Source organism: Macaca nemestrina, chromosome 16 (assembly GCF_043159975.1).
Source record: "Macaca nemestrina isolate mMacNem1 chromosome 16, mMacNem.hap1, whole genome shotgun sequence".
NCBI classification, from domain to species: domain Eukaryota; kingdom Metazoa; phylum Chordata; class Mammalia; order Primates; family Cercopithecidae; genus Macaca; species Macaca nemestrina.
This window is the reverse complement of record NC_092140.1, coordinates 39,892,801-39,915,021: the sequence shown is the minus strand read 5'-3', so window position 1 is coordinate 39,915,021 and position 22,221 is coordinate 39,892,801. Positions and strand designations below refer to the sequence as shown.

Genomic DNA, 22,221 nt, shown 5'->3' with positions numbered 1-22,221 from the left:
AATGTAAGTTCTATGTGGATGGCGGAGTTTTTATTCATTTTTGTGTCCCAAATACCTAAAACAGTGCCAAGCAAATTTAAGTACTAATTATTAAAGGCAGGCAAGGTTATCTATTTATAGAGACTTGATAGTTTGAGATTTTTATGGTACAGAATCTTAATCTACTTATTTTTATAGCTTTCATAATAGATGGCAAAGATTCTTTGATATCTGAAAATATTTTTAAAATGTCTTTTCTTCCTTTTTTTGGGGAGGGAAGCATGATTTTGCTATTATCTATTGGTCAGTTAAGGAAAGAAACATCTACTGATATTCTGAATAATAGCAATAATATCATTGAGCATTTACTTGTGCCCTGCACTGTGCTATGAAGTTAATATAGATTATGTCTAATTTTCAGAAAATTATATAGGGTGTTTTCACTTTACAGATAAGAAAACTAAGGCTCACGAAGGGTACACTGCCCAAAATCACATAGCAAGTAAGTGGAAGGTCAGGAATTCCAACCAGGCACTGTTTGACTCCAAAGGTTATTGCTTATTCCACACACCATTTTGCAAGAAGTCATACTCAGCAGTTTAGAGGCCATAGAGAATTATATCCCACAATCTCTCCCTTAAGGACCATGCTGGCTGGGCATGGTGACTTACACCTGTAATCTCAGCATTTTGGGAGGCCAAGGCAGGAGGATCACTTGAGCCTGGTAGTTCAAGACCAGCCTGGGCAACATGGCAAGTTCTCACCTCTACAATTAACAACAACAACAACAACAAAAATAGCTAGGCATTGTGACACATGTCTGTGGTCCCAGCAACTTGGGAAACTGAGGCAGGAAGGTCATTTGAGCCCAGGGAATTCGAGGCTGCAGTGAGCTATGATTGTGCCACTGCACTCCAGTCTGGGTGACAGGGTGAGACCCTGTCTCAAAATAAAGGGAACATGCTGTTTAGTTAGTAGTATGACAAAGTACTGATCCACATGTAATTTAAAGGATATCAGTCAATACAACGGACAACAAAAGTTGGTGCCTCCATTATGTTCATGGTAATGAGAGGGATTTTGAGGAGGACGTCACCCCTAGGGGCTCTGGTGGTCAGGAAGTCATCCTGGAGGGAGTGGGACTTGAGCCAGGTCCTGTCAAGTGGGAATGAGCTGAGCGAGGCATGCGGGAGATGAAGAGGGTCACTCCAGCTGTGGGAACCACCTGAGCATTGGCCTAAAAACAAAAAGGAGTGAGCAGCATTTGGTCAAAAATGGGTAAAGTGATCTACTTGGAATTGACAGCTTACTTCTGGAGGAGCTGAGGAAAAGGAAGAACAGTAGCTCATCTTTATTGAGCACTTAGTAAATGATATCAAGCACTGTCTATCTGCTATATTAAGTATCATGTATTTAATTTGCAGAACAACTCTGTGAGATTGATACTACTGAGTTACCCATGTAACATAAAAACTGAGTCTAAGGGAGACTTAAGAGTGCACAGTGAGACATAAGGATGCATAGGCCAACTGGGTCAAGATTTTGAATGCTGCAACCAAGTACTTGTCTTTGCCCTGTATGCACTGATTTTCTTTTTCTTTCTTTCTCTTTCTTTTCTTTTCTTTCTTTCTCTTTCTTTTTCTTTCTCTCTCTTTCTTCTCTTTTTCTTTCTCTCCTCTTTCTTTCTCTTTCTTTCCCTCCCTCCCTCCCTCCGTCCCTCCCTTCCTTCCTTCCTTTTTTTTTCTCTTTTTTTTTTTTTACCTGCTTGAAGTTTTACCATGTTTTAATAATAATCAGTTGTACTACCCAGGTGTGACATTAAAATTCTACCAGCTCCTCTCTCACCTGTGCTACCCTGAATACCATGCATCTAAATATGCTTGCATCAAGATGAATCTCCTAGTCTCCACTCATTCTAGACTGTCACTCCTAAACCCTACTAATTGAAATTCCTTAGTTTATACCTGTAACTCACCTCTTGGTTCCTCCATTCAAGGACTTATCTCCCAGCCATCAAAATCCATATAATGTAATTCATTTGTAGAAAAAATGACTGTGGAGTTTGAGAACTGTTTCATAGATGAATGACATTAACTAAGGATATCTCTAGAAAGCCTGGAGTTTCTGTAAGTTATAAACTATTCATCTCAATTCAGAAAGTTAATTATCAACATAATAAATATTTGATTCTTCCAGCTACCTACATAAACTATAGTATTTGAAAACTGTCTGACTCCAAGAGTCAGTAAAATAATTCCTGTACTAGAAAAGTCACCATTTTATAATTTCTCCCCCATTACTTCTCATAATTCCCATAAAATTACCTAGTATCAGGTGATATGTGTCTGCATATTAAAGATCATATTGTCAAGCGGGAACTTTATATATCGCCAAGCATTTGCTGTGCTTATGGAACAGGTAATGCACAAATGCACTCATGATGCATATTTTGGCTTCCAAATAACAACCCAGAGTTTGGTTGTCAGATGTGTTGCTGCCATGCAGGGTTAACGGGGCATGTTGTGGTCAAGTGTTCAAACATGTTTAACATCATCAGTGCAAGTTCAGGTTTATTCAAAGGGCAGGTAAGGTAGAGAAATGGAGTACTGATGCTCACTCTGAAAGAGAATGACCAAAACAAAACCCAGGAGAAAATTACATCCTAATAAATATACGCCAACATATATTATGGTTTCTAGCTTTTATTCAAAAAATTTAGAGCCATAAATGAAACATTTTCTTAATTTGCAGTTCTCTTCATTATATACTAACTTCAAAAATACATTGTGGTTCTGATGAAAAAGAGTACATACCAGTGGATTTCTGAGATTTCTCTCCCTACTTTCCAATCAATGCAATTTATTTTTTTCTCTTTCTTCTTTCTAGACTACCTGAGGGCAACTTCTGAGGCCTTGATTCAAAAAGCTAATGTGCTCAGAAACCTAACAAGTCACTATGGAGCTTAATGTATTAAATATGTTATTGGCAATGCAGGGGAATTCTATTAATTTTATATTTTATAGCCTGCCCTTTTTTCAGCTACAACTGTAACCTTTCTTTGAATCACAAATTAAAAAGAATTTTATCAGGAATCAGATTTATTTATTCTTCAAATTTACTTCACTAGTTACTAAGAGGTCTTTTCTTAACATTCTTCAAGGGTCCTTACAAATGAGTGTCAACAATAGGGAAGTGTTATTTTTGTGTAACCCTGGATAAGTCATTTAGCAACCCTGGATTCCAGTTTCTTCATCTGTAAAATAAGACAGTGGAACTAAATACTCTTTCTTGCCCTTTCAGATCCTATGATGCTGTGATTCTAGTATACTAAAATGTTTTAGACAAACACTGAAGTTAGATTTATCATAAAATACCTGTGAATCAGATATGAGGTTCATACTAATTAGAATTTAATTTTCCCTGATTACTAGGCAATTAAAATATACTTTAATATAGAACAGCAAGGTTCTGACATTTTCTATGCATGAATATTATGGATATGTGGAAATATATGAAACTGTCTCATTTAGGTATACCTAAAAGCTGATTTTCACAGCAAGAAGGTTAGCTAAAGAGTATGTACACTATCAATGAGAACTAATTAAACATTTTCTTCAGAAAAAAAATTCTCTCTGAGCCTTTCTGAAGAAGATCAGATTGGCCAATTGCACTCTGGCACTAATACGTGACTAAACCAACAACATCAAAATATGTGAACATTACATTCTGGCAGATGTGAGAAACAGCTTAATAATTAAAGTCAACATTGTTTAACTTCCTTCAATCTACTTCATTCAACACAGATATGTATATTTTTTTGAGATGGAGTCTTGTTCTGTCACCCAGGCTGGAGTGCAGTGGCACGATCTCAGCTCCCTGCAACCTCCACCTCCAGGGTTCAAGCGATTCTCCTGCCTCAGTCTCCCAAGTAGCTGGGATTACCGGCACCCACCACCACACCCGGCTAATATTTTTTTTTTTTTTGTATTTTTAGTAGAGACAAGGTTTCACAATGTTGGTCAGGCTGGTCTCGAACTCCTGACGTCAGGTGATCCACTCCCCTCAGTTTCCCAAAGAGTTTGGATTACAGGAGTGAGCCACCATACCCGGCCCATCACATATTTTTAAGTCCTTACTCTACTGTTTTTCCATGTGTTTTGTGAAAAATTGACAAGTCGTAAAAGACACTGTCTCTGATCTTTCGAATTTCAAATCTGGGTAAGTAAATATGTATTATGTTTGAGGAAAAACAACAATAACAAAAGTCATGCAAAACCCAAATATGAGTGACCATGAAGAAATTCAGATAGAATCTATACATGCTGAGGGATGTAACACGAGTGGTAAGATTACCCCAAAAAGGCTGTGTAGGTGAAGTGTTATAAAGAACAAAGACCATGATAAACATAGCTATAGTGATTTTCATACAACTTCCACTGATGACTGTTACTTCTGAAGTGTGAACTGCCAGCCATCTATTGAGGTTAAATGCCTGGTGCAGCAGTCAGATCACCAGGCCCCACCCATCTACCTGTGCCACTATGGACAAGTTACTTAGGGCCTCAATGCCTCAGTGTCCTTTCTATAAAATGGAATAAATAATGTACTTGGCTGGGCGCAGTGCCTCACGCCTGTATTTCCAGCACTTTGGAAGGCCAAAGTGGGTGTATCACTTGAGGTCAGCAGTTTAAGACTAGTCTGGACAACATCAGGAAACCCTGTCTCTACTAAAAATACAAAAATTAGCCAGATATGCTGGTGCATGGCTGTTATCCCACTACTCAGGAGGCTGAGGCAGGAGAATTGCTTGAACCCAGGAGGTGAAGGCTGCAAGTGAGCCAAGATTGTGCCACTACACTCCAGACTGGGTGACAGAGTGAGACTCTGTCTCAAATTAATAATAATAATAATAATAATAATAATAATAATAAATGTACTTGTCTTAAAGGGTGTGGAAAGGATTAAATGAGTTAACATGCAAAGCATTGGAAGCAGTGCCTGGTAAACACCTTAATAAATGTTTTCTTAATAAATGATTTCTCACTGTTCCACAATTCTGGGCTGGGAATATATTAAGGTATTGTTGTTTACCTCAAGGGAAATTGCAAAAGTGCTCAACTCAGTTTTTAAAAAATGTATGTCATATAGCTCATGTAAGATGTAGAAGGCATAAAATCAATAAAAAATTAATGAGTTTTATATCTCCATAAAGGTTGGGAGTCATTGCTCTGGGCCAGAGGCTGGAGAAATGAACATGCCCATGTATGTCCTTTATTCCACTGCTGTTATCTGACATTCTGTAGTGACTCTTTGCAGCACTAGAGACTCCTTTTTTTTTCCTTCTAATTCTAGGGTAAGTTCACAACTGTTGGCCATCAATAGCTTCTGAATCGTTCTTGCATTTATATAGACATGATGATAAATAATCAGAGAAAATATTAAGTTAGCTTTGCCAATGATAAAAACATTTGTAAATTTATCTGGGTTTAGCACATTCTTGGATAATTTTATCTTTTAAACAAATTGTCTAATTTCCAACTCCAAATCACAATTTTTCCTTTTAGCACAAGCATATTAACTTCTGAGGTGTGTTAATTAAAAGAAAAAATGCAAAACTAGTAACATGCACAGGAATACACAGTCAACTATTTTGTCCAGAGTTGTTCTGCTGGGCTATAAGGGCAGAGCTCTTGTAGAATTATTCAGTTTTGTAGACTGTGTGACTAAAAACCTGTAACCTATCTACATGTTCTCAAAGTATAACAAGAAGCCTTCCCAGAAAGCCGTGAGAAGGCACTGGACCACTGTAGACAGTTGTGGGGTGCTATGGTCTGATGTTTGTGTCCTCCCAAAATTTCATACATTGAAACTGTCTCATTTAGGTGTATCTGAAAGCTGATTTTTTTTTTTTTTTTTTAATTTTTCACAGCAAGAACATGAGTTAAAAAATAAGGTGAAGGTATTAGGAGGTGAAGCCTCTGGGAGATGACTAGATCACAGGGGTGGAGCCCTCATGAGTATTAGTGCCCTTATGAAAGAGGCTTTAAAGAGCTGCCTTGCTCCTTCTACCATGTGAAGACACAGTAGGAGGGTGAGGTCCATGAAACAGAAAAACAGGCCCTTACTAGACACTGAATCTTTAGGTACCCTGATCTTGGACTTTGCAGCCTCCAGAACCATGACAAATAAATCTCTGTTATATGTAATCTACTCAGTCCATGGTATTTTGTTATAGTAGTTGAAAAAGACTAAGACACAGGGTAAATCTGCTTAAGCATTATCAGAGAAGATGATTTAGGAATAGGCATGTCATGGATCCTTTAGTTTATTTTTATTTTTTAAAAATAGAAACGGGGTCTCACTATGTTGACCAGGCTGGTCTTGAACTCCTAGCCTCAAATGATACTTCCATCTTAGCCTCTCGAGGTGCTGGGGTTACAGTTGTGAGCCACTGCACCTGGCCTGGTTTTTAAAAATGAGTTCAATTCTTGATTTATTTTTTCAAAGCAACTATTTAGACTTTCTTTGCCAAATGTTCTTTTATCTCAAGAAGCAGGAATCAGGGAAAGCATTCTTCCAAACCCTCTAGGAGTCCTGGGGGGAAAGCATTTTGCGCTCTAACATATGTCTCAGTTTTGGAGCCTCTGTAGCATGTCAGTGTGTGGGCAGACTTGGGAAAGTGCAGCAAGAACAGCAGAGCAGTCTGCTCTGGCAGACAGTACCACTTATAGATGCAAAGCCCACCCAGTGCTAACGCAATTTACACACCCTGAAGAAAGTCCGAAAAATTCCAGGAGTAAAAGCAAAACATAAGACACAAAATGGGACACAGTCTCAAAGTGCTAAAGGCATTTTCACATAAAACTTTTTTTTTTAAGTTTATAATAACGCCTTTCATTTCTATAACATCGTTCTGCTGAAGAGTTAAATATCCTCTAAAGACATTTTATTCATTTTTAAAGTTCCAATTCATCCTGACAAAGCTCCCATGGAACAGAAGGAAATTTGCCTGCATCTTATAGGAGAGGAAACCCAAAACCCAATTAGATGAAACATGTCGATGTGATGAGGAAGCACGACTTAGAAAGCTCACATAAGCTCCGCTGTGGCAACCCATGATGCCGCCCCAATACAAGGAAGCCTGCCAGGGTTGGTCCCTGACCCTGGGAGAGCTGCACCAACAATGCTGTGAAGACCTACAAAAACTTTAGGTTGGTAAGGTATGGCTGTGGTTTCAAAGGCTTAGATGCTGGTTTCCTTGCTAGGTCAGAAACCTTGCACTCAGATTTACAAAGAATGACAGCACAGACTTCTACTGCAATCTGCCAGATCCCAACTATTCTTATAGCTCTTAGGCCAATAAGACATTCTCTCTGAATTCTATGAAAGTGTTTTTGAAACCAAGTACCATGGAACCTTCAGAGCTTCAGGGTCACTCATTTGAATTATTTAAATTTCAAGTACCTTAAGGCGAATCTAAGAGGATTACAACCCTCATCTTTGACTTCCCATCATGTTTATCAATAGCTCCTTTTGGAGCTATTGTTTTTGGAGGTTGCCTTTAACAAGTTACTGCTTTTATCTTTTAAAATATTCTATGTACAGTTAAGTTTTAAAAAATGTTGTTTTCAAAAAATCGCCAGAAAATTGTGAGACTCGTTGCTCATTTATCATTTCACAAATATTTATTGAGCACTTATGCGCAGAGTGTAGCACTAAGCTCAGGGGATGCAGTCACGAGTGAGGTAGGGACTCTCTCTACTTTCATCTGCTATGCATATAACAAAGATCACCGACTGACAAGAGACTTCCCATTCCTGCAGTCACTCACGTTGACCTTTCAGAGGAGGGTGGAAAGCCTACGGATAGGGTGAGTTTTAAGCCCAACCTGCTGAGGATTCTCTTGTTTTATGGTTGTTGAGCAGAGTCAACAAAGTCAATTTAATAAAATGTAGAATACTTAGAGATATACACAAAGGGGAAAAATAGAAGCAAAGGGCAGTGCTTATTTATATTTTAGATTCTTGTATTAGATTTGGAGAAGATGCTTGAATATTTAAGGTATCCTGTAGAACATACACATTTTTTCACTTAGGAAAGCAGAAAATTGTAAGAACTGAACCAAGTCTCTAAAATTACTTCCTAGTTTTACTTCAGTCAAACCTGAGCTCAAAAGATAGAGTGTATATAAATTTTAGTCTCTAGCTCGAGGATTACAAATAGTAATTTTCCTTTCATTGAACTTTTTGGTATTCAAATTTTGATAGTTAACAATAGTTAACAGTTATAGAGCAATTTAATGTTGGCTAGATACTATGTAAATACTTGACATGTGTCATTTTATTTAATTCTTCCAACATCTAAGATGATGGCATTATCATTCCCATTTTACATTCCCATTCTGCCCTGGTCCCTCCCAGATCTCATGTCCTTCTCACATTTCAAATGTATCATTTTATTTAATTCTTCTAACATCTAAGGTGACGGCATTATCATTCCCATTTTACACATGAGTAATAGAGAGTTTAGGCAGATTAAGTAGATTAAGTTTGACGTTCTCTTTAAGATAGAGGTCACACAGTAGAAATGTTTAGTACATCAACCGCACAGTGCTGACAAGATGAAATGGTGGGACATATGCTTTTCAAATGAGAGCTCAAGATTACAACTTGCTCCTTCCTTTAAGAAAATATTACAGCCACAAGAGAAAATAATAAACTATCCCATGAAGGACTTGATATGGCTCAGCCTCCCACTGCTTAAAGGAAAGGCTGTTCTTCAGTTCTTTTATGTCACCCTCTCATTAAGTCAGGAAGAGCCATAGGTTTGTTTTCTCTTTGGGATTAAAAACAAAACAAAACAAAACAAAAAAGTGAGCCTTTAGTCTCATCCCTCTTGTAGTCTTTTCTCTTACATAAGAAAATCCTCCTTCCATTAGTTCTTCCACTTAAAGCAAGAGTTGCTGCAAAGGCAGCTGAAAGCAGCATGTAACATATCAGATGGACTGAGGACATCATGTTTATTTCACAGTAGATCCTCTTTCTTCAGCTCTGGGCTGCACTCTATTTCCAAACTTAGGTTTGGCATATGAGAAAACTGGGAGTGAGGAGTTAGGCATATTCATCTATGAATAACACAACTATTACATGTGCTAGGTGGTGTTATTATTACTCACTCTTACAGAATGTTGACAGAGGGGTTTAACATTACTTCTCTCAGGATCAACTCTTCTTGTGTAGAGAGTGTAAAATTCTGCTGTCTGATCAGTGCTATCTTATATAAAATAACTACTGCTCTGAGATCCTGAAAGCACCATAGAATATGGCTTTGCCTTAAGACTTACTATACAATTACATAACAAGTTGAATGTACTAGAAATTAAGGCAGGGTGGGGGGAGTGCTAGAAAAAAATGTTCTCGCATTCATTAAAGTTATAAGGAAACTTCTTTCAAAATGGCTCCCGAAAGATATAGCATGCATATTAGAAAATATAGAAAACCTCCCGAAAGATATAGCATGCATATTACATTATATGTGTGGGTTTATGTGTATTTATGTAGAGTTGAAAAAGCTGATCCAAGAAGATTTTAACTCTGCTTTGGTATCAGCATGCTTCAGAACCACCAATAATTTCAGAAAAATCACCTTATTTTTAAAAGTTACGCTCATCAGTGAGAAGAACCAAAGTTGCGGTTTCTAAGGAAGTTATGCTTCCAGGAAAGAGAGAGAAATAAAATGACTAGGAAGTACATGGAGGGCTCTTACCATTTACTAATTCCCTGAGGCAGGATTCTACGTCGAGCATTCCAGATAGAAGAAACTAATGTACACCTTTAAAAAAGTTTTGAAAAGTACTTGCAAGAACTTTAGTGACCTCTCCTATTTATCTGGAAACTCTTCTTATGTAAGAAAAGTTCTACATCTACAAATATTTTTCCATACCTCAATCAGAACCAAATGCCAAGACCTATGGCATCTTTGAACTAAAGATAAATACCGCTGGTAAGTCTGCTTTCAAATTCTCCATCTACAAATAAGAATTCAAGTCTGACTTTGGGTAGCACGGATTGGATTAGGAGATTCACTGCTAAATTTGGAATGTGAAGATCTAGATGTGCCAGGGCTGTTGCAAAGTGGCTTTGTTCCATAGGACACATAACTGAATTTCTATTTTGGAACTTCAATTTCGTCACTGACAAAATGGGGTCAATACTACCTATTGTGAATGTCCCAAGGGTTGGTTGTGAATTTCTCATGAGGGCATGGATGAAAGGGTGTTTTGAAAGGGTGAGTGTAGGTCTCCTGCAGGAGGGGTCTTTTCAAGACAGGCCTTTATAAACTCTTTTGGCACGTTGGTGGTAGGAGCAAAAAGCAGGTGACTGGGGCCTGTGTGACGGACATCCTGGAGCCTGGGTCAGCTACCCAGGGGGTAGTAATGTAGGGTTGTGGGGGGTGGCAGCAACAGCAAATGAAGCCAGAAAAAGCAACACAGGAAGAACTGCTATGGAACCCCAGGGCTGCAGGAGTAGGTAGGTAGACGCTGAAGAGCAACGCAGGGAAGGAAAGCCTGCTGCCAAGGATGAGCATGACAAAATGAGGCTCAGCACTTGCGAAACCTGCATCAGGACACGAAAAAATAAAACTGCAAGGTGACGTATGGATGTCTATGCATAGGTGAGCATATGCGTGTCTCTACATATATTAGGGTTCATTAATTTCTGAGGGTGGCTAGTTGAGTTTACCTTTGATGAAGACTTGCGTGTCAGAAAAGAACTCAACATTCATGCATCCTGGTGTTAAATTCTGAGGCCATGGTTGCACTTTCTAGTTCTACAGAGCCTTCTAGCTTCAGCCAGCTGCACTCTTTAGACCAAGGCCTGCTAATGTAATCAGTCACTTTTATGAGTACCTAAACTTATAGCTGCTATGTACTTATTAAAATAACTTATTTATTCATTTATTGTTTATAAGAATTTGTGGTTAATGCATCCGTATCCTTTGTTTAAGCTATGGTTCATTACCACACATAACTGCAGGATGGGGTTATGTTTTATACATGTGCTCTTTAACCCCTGGGGACATAAGAGAACACATATTACAAATGCACATTCATTTAAAGCATATGTTTTAGGTAGGAAAGAGGGGACACTACTCTTATCCAATTGTAACTAAAATCATGATGTTGTGAAAGAGCTCACTATGAATGGAGTTGTGTCAGTAGCCTAGACGTAGGCTCTGGTTCTCCTCCTCCAGTGCATTAAATCATGTGGCATTTAGGTCACCTGGGATGAGGACTGAAGGGCATGCTCTAACCAGTACAACTGTAACCATGCATATTTATAAATACTAAAGGTAATTATTATCCTTAAAATATATCTAACAAAAGTCAACCCAGATTGTGACAATGACTGAATTTATATTTTATAAAAGTATCACATGTGGTAATTACTGTGTTTCACATACTAGGCCAAAGTACTCAGTGTAAAAAGAAAAAGAAAATGCTCCTTTCTTAACACTTTTCATTGTTCTGCACCTATATAATTTCTAGAATCAAAGGCCTCCAAATCAATTAATAATCACAAATTTTCAAAAGCTATGCATTATTTCAGATAACACCAAGCAAAAATAGCACCAAGATTCTAATTTCACCTACTGATATTTTCAAGATACCCACCAGTTTGAAAGCATGCAAGTCAAGGGTATGCCACTACATAACTGAATCAATAACTGTGGAAAAAGTTAAATGATGTATCATTTTTACATTTGAAGGATAGTAATGTTCAGCAAAATAGGTAGTACACACCGTCTGCACCAGGCAAAACGCTATCAGATGCTTTCAAACTAGTTTTCTGGACCCAGAGAGAAATCAGCATTCTAATGACATTTTACAACGGTGTGGCACCTGGCTGGTAAAGATCTACAAATGAAACCACCAAAAAAAATTGTGCAGCGCCACAATTAGAAGTGTGTATATGTACATGTGGGCAAACAGTGCAGGGACTATATTAATTCAATTATATTTTGGTTTCTGCATGTGGTAAAACACATTAAGAGAAGTATTAAAGAGGTAAAGCAATAGATATAGATGTATTTAAAATTTACAAATGAAATGAAACAAATATGAATTTTATTATCTCAAACAAGGCTAACTCCCAGGGCAAACACATGATGTAATATCTAAATATGTTAAACTGGTGAGGAATAGAAAGACCAACCTGTGACAAACAGGCAACCTGTGTCTTTATAAAACTCTGTTAACACACAGCCGCAACATAACTTCACTAACTCATTCACAATAGCTTGAATTCTCTTCCAAAGGCAGAGCTCCTTTAGATACCTTTATATTCTTTATATATACCTTTATATTATATTCTCCTTTAGATACCTTTATATTCTTTATATTCTTCCAAAGACAGAGCTCCTTTTAGATACCTTTATATTAATTCTGAGCTTTACTATAGTGCCTGGCACCTAGCAGGTGCTCAAAGTATGTCAGACTTCCAATTAGCTCATTATTTTAATCAAGCGAAGTTTGAAAAAAGTCTTAAAACATTCCATTTTATTTAAATTTTGTGTATCTTTCTAAAAAATTAAGAGTGATTTAATTATGGAGTTGAAACTAGAAGAATTAGGATATTTCAGTTTAAAGCCAGGTCCCTCTCTCCCTTCCTTTTTGTTTTTTGAAATGGAGTCTTGCTCTGTCACCCAGGCTGAAGTGCAATGGCACAATCCCGGCTCACTGCAACCTCTGCCTCTTTGGTTCAGGTGATTCTCCTGCCTCAGCCTCCCAAGTAGCTGAGATTACAGGCATGTACCACCCCGACTGACTAAATTTTTTGTATTTTTAGTAGAGACAGGGTTTCACCATGTTGGTCAGGCTGGTCTCGAACTCCTGACCTCAAGTGATCCACCCGCCTCAGTCTCTCAAAGCACTGGGATTACAAGTGTGGGTCACTGCTCCTGGCCTTTTCTTTCTTTCTTCAAATATTTACTGTCTACTACGGGCCAGACCTTATGCTAGGTGCTGGAGATTTATAGTCTAAGAGAGGCATACATACTTCCTTCCATGCACACAACTGAGGGCCATGACAAAAAGACATTGCAGGGATTCAGAGGAGGAATGAAGAATCCAGGCTGCCATCAGCAAAGAGGTGAGTGCTTTAGCTATGGAGAAGGCTGTTATCAAGGGAGAGTATGCAAAAGGATATGAAACTTTGAAGAACATGAACATTTAAAATGTAGGTAAAGGAAAAGGACTGAATGAGAAGGACGCAGTAGATATGTCAAGGTTAGCTTAGTTATATCATTGGGGAATTGAGTTAACCTAGCTCTCAAATTGTCTTATCTATTAAAGGGTCAAAATACATTTTAGCTAGTAGATTACATAATTAATGTTAGCTATGTTATTAGTCATGGCCCTACATAAATGAGTCTTGCATCCCCTTATAATGATAGTCAACATGCATTTATTGAATTTGGTAAACACTGTTCTTTGAGCTTTATATGTAATATAGTGCATTTAATCCTCATGGTAACCATGAAACAGGTATTATTAGCAAGCCCCATTTTACAGATTAGGAACCAGAGACACAGAGATATAAAATAACTTGCTTGAGGTTACAGAGTTAATATATAGTAACTGAAGAAAGAAAATAGGCAGTCTGATTTATTGATCCCTACTCTACTCTTTCTCTTTTCATTTTAAAGATTAAGATAAAACCGTTTTTCAAGACATGTCACAGAATGGGTCTGAGAAATAAATAAAATGATATCGATGAACTGTGTGAAAACTGTGAAAAGCTTAAGAATATAGAATATTGAAAGGCGGTTCTAACAAAGTACAATGTCCAATTCTGGCAAAATCAGACTTCACTGTTTCCCCTGGAGGGAAGTGTTGAAAACGATGAATTTGTGGAGAATCACTTTGGAGACTCGCCTCTATCACCAGAGGATGAATTATTTACTACCAATATAACCAGGCATGCCTGGGAGCAAATTACCGATTCTAGGGCCCATTTCTAATCCCGTATCAGATTCCTTTGTCACACAGAAGACAAAGTCAAACTGAAGTGATGTTTAAGTTTTAAGGGAGCTGATAATCAGAAGTTGGTATTTTAATAAAAATAATATTATATATGATCCTTGTCTGTCCAGACCTTTAATCTGAATTAACAGTTATGGACTTAATGTCTGTGTCCCCCAAAATTCACATGTTGAAGCCTTAATCCTCAATGCAATGGTATCTGGAGATGGGGCCTTTGGGGATTAGGTTTAGATCAGGTCATGAGGGTGGTGGGGCCCTTAGGATGGGATTAGTGTACTTTTATAAGAAGAGAAACACAGATCAAAGTTCTTTTCTCTCTCCACTTTTTGAGGACATAGAGAAAAGGTGCACCCTGCCAACCAGGAAGAAAGCCTTCCCCAAGAACTGAATCAGCAGATGCCTTGCTATTGGACTTCCCAGCCTCCAGAACTGTGAGAAATAGTCCTGTGGCTTTAGCCACATAATCTATGGTATTTTTTTTTTTTTTTTTTATGGCAGGCCAACCTATGCCAAATACATTTACATTTTAGTATGTGGAGCTCTGGGAGAGACATTTTTGTTGTATTTTACCCCAGAGGAAATGACAGTTTGATGATTTGTTTAATGCCAAAAGCCAATAGTAGGTAGGATTGAATCAGCATCCCTTGACTCCAAAGCTGTACTCTTTCCATTGAGTCGTTTGGACTCCTGTTCTTTATATTTATTCACCCCATGTCAGTTTTAAACGCCTTAAAAAAGTTACTAGAGAATAAAAGCCTGTACATTCAGTACTCCAGAGGCCACACTCCCTCTGTGGCCAATTAACACTAGATTTACTTTGATGGTCATTTCCTATAGAGTACCTGTGTTCAGTTTTTTTTTTAATCATCAGAAGGGCCTTTTCAGTGTGTGTTCTAAGACCACGGGTCCTCAGCTTGCTACAATTCTGGGGGAGGCCCAGCTTCTCAACCTTCAGAAAGATAAGCGGTTTACCTCTTTATACCAACATGGATTGACACTTTGCACAGTGCCACTTAAAATTCAGTACCTGTTGATTCAGCTAAGAGATTAAAAAGAAAAAAAGATATTTATTCTCTGTTCATATGAAAATGTCGTATGCATTAATCCCATTAAACAACAGAGCCTGCATTTAAATCTCATTCTAAATCCTATTTCCAGAGTTTTAATGTATGAAGGTGTTTGTGTCTTCAAAGGTGTGACAACAAAAACTAAAAAACTGATCTTCATATTCATGAATATGCACAAGAGACAAAAAGCCATCAAATCAGTACAGCCAAAGGAAAAATAATTAAAAAAAAAATAGCCACACAAAGCCCATCCGGGGGTGATGCTTTTTTATTGGACTAATTGCAAGGAAATATGAAAGGGTAAGCTTTTACTAATCAAGCTCTTTTCACTCAGCCATGAAGAACTGCTAGGTAGAGCAAGCAAAGAGACAGGGTGTTAATATAAGCCTGATAATTAAATTCAGGATCAAGTGGATCAGAGGGAAGGCCACAAACGTAAAAATCAGGTGGAGGTAAGAATTAGAATCCCAATCTTTTATAATACTATATGGATTGTCGAAAGAAGAAGAGAAAGGAAACTTAGAACAGTTATCTTTTTCTTTTTAAAGTATCAATAAAAGTGGTTATATTTAAGAGAAAAGTGAACAGTGACAATAGTGCAGAGGTATTCTGCAGTATCCTGCCTTCTGTGACATAAAGCGCTTTCCTACATACTCATCTCCATTTATTTTCACATAATCCCTGTGAAAAAAAATAGGCAAGATCAGGCATAAGGGACTCAATCTTGCCCCAGATCACATGATTAGAGAGTGACAGAACACGTCTAAAATCTTAGCTTCTGAAATTCAGGTCAGTAGCCACCATTTTTCTTCAAACATTTTGTCAGGCATAACAATGATGAACAGAGAAAGGGCAGAAATGATGTAACCAGTGTTTAAAGATGTCTCTAATGGGAAAACATGTCTTGCTACCCTCTGAATTTGAGGATTTCTACTTTTCTGAAAATATTGAATAAGGAATGGGAAACAGCCATCAAAATGTGGAAAGGGAACCACCAGAGTCAGGAGGCGGAAGTTCTAAGTTCTAATCCCAGCTCCTGTGCAAATTTGGACAAAAGCATTCAAACCCTGGGCTTCAGTTTTCCTACCAATAGATGAGGATAGTGGAAGAGGTGCCTTCATTTCACTGATCAATATGCCTTGAGCCTGCTGCCCCACGTGCTGTGCTCCGAGCCGGGAAAGGACAGCCTTCATACTGGAGGGCCTCAGTCTTGAGGAGAAGGTGGAAAGAACATTACACACAGGCCAACAAATACGATGAATCATGATAAAAGTGATGCTATGCTCCATGGGGTGACATCAGATCGGAGAGGAAGAAGAGGTTGATGGGTGGGGGGACTGCAGGGAAATCTCCACAGAAAAGCATTTTTCAATTTAAGTTCTGGGGTACATGTGCAGGACATGCAGCTTTGTTACATAGGTAAATGTGTACCATGGTGATTTGCTGCACCCATGAACCGATCACCTAGGTATTAAGCCCAGAATGCATTAGCTATTTTTTCCTGATGCAGAAGAACATTTTTTAAGCTGAGTTTTTGAGAATTAGTTTCCTTGGTGATTAAGGTGTTTTGGGAAATGTAACAAGTTCAGTGTGGCTGGGATTTAGGGTCCACGGGAAGATGGAAATAATTTATGAGAAGTGAGATGGAAAAGAGTTATGTGATACAAAGGGCCTCATATGTAGTGTTAAGGGCTTTGGACTTCTAAATCATGGCATACCACCACAGAGTTGTAAAGACAGGAGCAATCCCATTTGTATTTTACAATAATCACCATAGGCATGGCGATGACTGTATTTGGGGGAGGAGTAGAAAGAACTGAATCTAGAAGTCTGTGGTGTATACATGCTACATTTTCTTTATCCAGTCATCTGCTGAGAGACACTTAGGTTGATTCCACGGCTTTACCATTGTGAATAGTGCTGTGATAAACAAATATGTGCAGGTATCGTTTTGATATAATGACTTCTTTTCCTTTGGGTAGATACCCATTAATGAGAACGCTGGATCAAACGGTAGTTGTATTTTTAGCTCTTTGAGAAATGTTCGTACTGTTTTCCATAGAGGTTGTACTAATTTACATTCCCACCAACAGTGTATAGGTGTTCCTTGTTCTCTGCATCCTTGCCAACTTCTGTTTGTTGACTTTTTAATCACAGCCATTCTGACTGATGTCAGATGGAATCTAAAGAGACCTGTTAGGATCTTAGGGTAATGCTTCAGGCAAGAGATGATGAGGGGATGTGGGGTGAGGAAGAGCCAACACTGCCAAGAAATATTTAGGAGGAGGAATGCTGGACTCATTTGATCAAATAAATGTGGGTTATGACAGAGTTGGAGTCACCATAGGTTTCCAGCTTGGGTGATTTTGCAGATGAGGAATGAGAAGACTGAGGTTAGGGAATATGAACAAACAGAATAAACGGCTCTTCCAGTGCTAAAGTCTTCTTGTGGAAGAAACACACCAGGGTACTTGGCGTTTTGGGAAAAGAGGTCCTCATATATTAAGATCTATTTATTCAGTTGAAGTCAGATATCTCACCGAGCAGTCCGGGGCTGGATGTCTACTGGGGGTAAGTGGCATCATTTGCAGTGGGCTGCTGACAGCATGTGCACGTGGGGTAAAGAAATTGGCTGAAACTTACAGGGTCCTTTGCAGCCTGAGGGCACACACAGGCAGCCTTAGATACATTGATACAGGTTCTGTCCAGTTTACCGGTGGATTTATTTTATTTTTTATTTTTTGAGACAGAGTGTCACTCTGCTGCCCAGGCTGGAGTGCTTACTGCAAACTCTGCCTCTTGGGTTCAAGCGATTCTCCTGCCTTGGCCTCCTAAGTAGCTGGGAGTATAGGCAAATGCCACTGCACCCAGCTAATTTTTGTATTTTTTGTAGAGATGGGATTTTGTCATGTTGGTCAGGCTGGTTTTGAACTCCTGAGCTCAAGGGATCCATCTGCATTGGCCTCCCGAAGTGCCGGGACTACAGGCATGAGCCATCATGCCCGGCCACCTATTGATATTTGTGGCTCATCCACTGTATAGTTTTACAGCCTCTAGTTGACGGTTTGCAGGCATTTTTACCTTCAGATTTTCTTCATCTCAAGAACTGTTCTGTCCCTTAACATCAAATAGACACACCCACACCACACACAGGCACCCCATGGTAACTATCATTTATATGCTGATGGCAGCTACATTTGCATCTACAGACTTGCCCTCTGCTCTAAATTCCCAACCACAACCACCAGTTGCTCACACTAAAATAGGTGTCATCCTTGATTCTTTTCTTCTCTTCACTTCCTTCCATAAGCAACTGCTGTTAACAGTTTTTGGAACACATCCTAGTTGCATCCACTTCTCTCCTTCTGTGGATACCGTTCTAGTTGAGGCTAGCATGTCTTTCTCCTCAGCCACAGCCTTGGCCTCCTCACTCATTCCCCTGTTCCCTTCCACACTTTTTTTTTGAGACGGAGTCTTGCTCTGTCACCTAGGTGTGGCACGATCTCAGCTCACTGTAACCTCTGCCTCCTAGGTTCAAGTGATTCTCCTGCCTCAGTCTCCCGAATAGCTGGGATTACAGGTGCCTGCCACCACACCTGGCTAATTTTTGTATTTTTTAGTAGAGGTGGGGTTTCACTGTATTGGCCAGGCTGGTCTCGAACTCCTGACTTTGTGATCCGCCCGCCTTGGCCTCCCCAAGTGCTGGGATTACAGGTGTAAGCCACCACACCTGGTCCCCTTCCACACTCTTACAGCCCTTTCTCTACTAAGCCTGAAGCATAAAACTCCATCCCTTCACTCTCCTGCTCAAAGCCATCCCGTGGCTCCCGTCACACCCAGACTATGGACTACTCGTTTCTGCTCCCACCGACCTCTCTGAGCTGAGGTTGTTTCACGCTCCCCATCATTCACTTTTTGTTCCTTGAACGTCCATGTTTGTTCCCATCTGAAGGTTTTTGTGTGGGCTGTTTCTAGCACCTGGAATAATGTGTCCAGACCCTCACCCAGATGGCTCCTTCCTGTCATTCGGCTCCCAGATGCCAAGTCACCTCCTTTCAAGAGGCATTTTCTGGCCAACCCCCTTGGATTGCTTTCTAGTCATCTCCAATCATATCCTCATTACATTTTCATCAGAGCACTTATCACTACCAGATGCTAGCCAGTTGTCACTCTTGTTCCACTACACAGTACAAAGTGGGGGCCACGTCTGTCTTGTTAAATACTGTGCCCCAAGTACAGAAAGTGGCTGGATCATTGCAGGCACAATAATTTTACTGAAGAGGGAAAAAATGAATGAACACAAATATTCTGCAAAAGTGGTGATGCTACCAAGTGTTAAAAAAAAAAAAAGTCAGTCTCTGGCAATTTCAAAAGAGGATCAGGTTTGTAAGTGACATAGAATTTAAATACTTAAATTGAGGATTAAAATTAAATACAGGCTAGGAGAAAATAAAAATGACAAGCAAGTAAAGGCCCACATGGAAGCTAGGCAGAGAAGAGGCTCGACTAATGCATTCTAAGGAAGCAGAAGGGTGTAAGATAAACAAGGAATACTCTGATTGCGATCCTCACTTTCTAAAAGATGTTGCTTGAATCTTCTTGTATTTTTTGGAGCCCTTTTCTCCTTGAAAACCATCATCAATAGCATTCAATCAAGCCTCCCACTCAGGAGAGGAGAGAGGCAGACACGGAAACTCACACACATATTCTCTTCGTATTTTCTCACCTTTCTATGCCAATATGTTTTCCTTTAATGTTCCTGGAGGTACCCTTCACATAGAACACAATGTGAATAGTGCCCCCCGGGGTTGTGCAATATGGTTGTCCTGAAAAGAGAGAATAGCAAGCCAAATGTGGTGGCACCAAATTTCTGGCTACCCAGGCTTCTTTATTTGCGAGAATTTTCCATTTAAAAAAATGTTCTGACAAATTTTTAAAATGTTAGGGCTACGTCTAATCAATTTCTAACACTCAAAATGAAAACAGGCCCAATTGCATATTGTTCTGGAGATTGGTGCTGCTTCATTTATTTTTAGGTCTTGGCATAACTTAGGAGAGTCCCAGGGTCCCTTCCTCTGACTGCTGTGCCTGGGACCCTCGCCTCTCATCACGCAGGCCTCTTCTGCTTCTTGCCCTCTCCTGGGAGAAAGGAAAAGAGCATCAGCCACATAATTTGATGAGATCTGTAGTTTAGTGGCGCTTCTGACAGTATATTTTAAAAAAGATAGCCAAGACTGTGAAAAACACATTCTCTATTAGCCATGGTAATGACAACTTCCAAATAATTGAGACTGTATTGTACAGGATGAAGACCTTCAATAACCTAAGTTCTTGTGACCAGTAACGAGGCTACTGCTGGCAAAAAATGCAAAAACCCACCCAGGTCACCAAAATCTCATGAGGAATATGGAAACACTACTAATGGGGAGTGAAGGGAGATGGAATAAATCTCGTCTCACCTAGAGGCAGAAACTAAGTCACCTGGCTGCATTTCAGTTTAGGATTACATTACATCAATGTCTACTCAAGAATCTTTGAGTATTCACAGCACATTATCAAAATTTACCAACTTTTACCTCTAGGTGGCAGCAACTTTCTTCTGTTTGTCACATGGCTGCCTTTAGCCTTTGTCTCCTACCTTTAATACAATTCCGTACTTCCTTGTCTTTCCCAAATAAATGCCTTATGGACTGTGCAGTTTGGGGAAGATTACTGTAAGTCACTTTCACTGTAAGAAATCAGTCCATTCTTCAGTTAAGCTACAAGGCTCTTCAAAGAGTACAAAATACTTCAGATCTAAAGTGAAAAATAATAGAAAGGTATACCCTTTTCTTTCTCCATACCTATAAACTGCAAACTCTCAGAAAAGCAGTATTTCTTTTTCTTTTCAGACCTCTGAGGAAAAAAGGCAATGAGTACAGGAATGAAAAAATAGATAGAATTGGAGAGATTTCTATTTTACAATAAATCAATTTAATCCTATGATATATCCATTTATGAGGGTGTTCCAAATACATTATATGATGGAAGAGATTTAAAGGATCACAAAAACATGGTAAATACAGGTACATATTTATGTAATGTATTGAACTGTAGTCCTACCTAAATATACCCTCCAGCTCAGATTTCTAAACGTTAGATTTGGGAAAGGCTCAAGAGACCTGAAGGAAATTACAGCCTTGTGTACCCAATGCTGGGCATGTCAATGAATCTCCTAGGTGGTAGTAAGATATTCCTTTTACATAAAGTTGAAATTTGATTGTGGGTTAATACTCACGGTTGATAAAGCATTTTCTCTCTCTCTCTTTTTTTTTTTTTTAATTTCAATGGGTTTTTGGAGAACAGGTAGTGTTTGGCTACATAAATAAGTTATTTAGTGGTGATTTCTGAGATTTTGGTGCACCCATCACCCGAGCAGTGTACACTGTACCCAATGTGTAGTCTTATCCCTCACCCCCACTCCCACCCTTTCCCCCAAGTCCCCAAAGTCCATTCTATGATTCTTTTTTTTGTTTACTTTTTTGAGACGGAGTCTTGCTCTGTCGCCCAGGCTGGAGTGTGGTGGCACAATCTTGGCTCACCGCAAGCTCTGCCTCCTGGGTTCACGCCATTCTCCTGCCTCAGCCTCCCGAGTAGCTGGGACTACAGGCACCCGCCACCACACTCGGCTAATTTTTTTGTATTTTTAGTAGAGACGCGATTTCACCATGTCAGTCAGGATGGTCTCGAGCTCCTGACCTTGTGATCCGCCCACCTCGGCTTCCCAAAGTGCTGGGATTACAGGCTTGAGCCACTGCGCCCGGCCCATTCTATGATTCTTACGCTTTTGAGTCCTCATAGCTTAGCTACCACTTATGAGTGAGAACATAGGATGTTTGGTTTTCCACTCTTGTGTTACTTCACTTAGAATAATGGTTCCTTTATACATTCAGGTTGCTGCAAATGCTATTATTTCATTCCTTTTTATGGCTGAGTAGTCTTCCATACTGTATATATAAACCAGATTTTCTTTATTCACTTGTTGACTGACGGACATTTGGGCTGGTTGCATATTTTTGCAATTGCAAATTGTGAAGCACTTTCTTTCAAGGTGATGCTATGAAGAGTCTTACCTCTTGGGGATTCTTTCAA

General features: G+C 39.2%; 1 protein-coding gene across 9 annotated transcripts in view; it reads right to left on the bottom strand.

Moving 5' to 3' along the window:
- The window catches only part of LOC105481754 (KLF transcription factor 12), a 618,039-nt gene that overhangs the window by 47,420 nt on the left and 548,398 nt on the right, over nt 1–22,221 (bottom strand). The window contains exon 7 of one of the 9 annotated variants that reach the window (XM_011741490.3): nt 1,721–20,229. The exons of the other annotated variants lie outside the window; for them this stretch is intronic. Coding sequence (XP_011739792.1) covers nt 20,055–20,229 — 175 coding nt within the window. The 3' untranslated portion in view covers nt 1,721–20,054. Of the gene's footprint in view, nt 1–1,720; nt 20,230–22,221 lie in introns of those variants that run through there. 9 annotated transcript variants of the gene reach the window in all.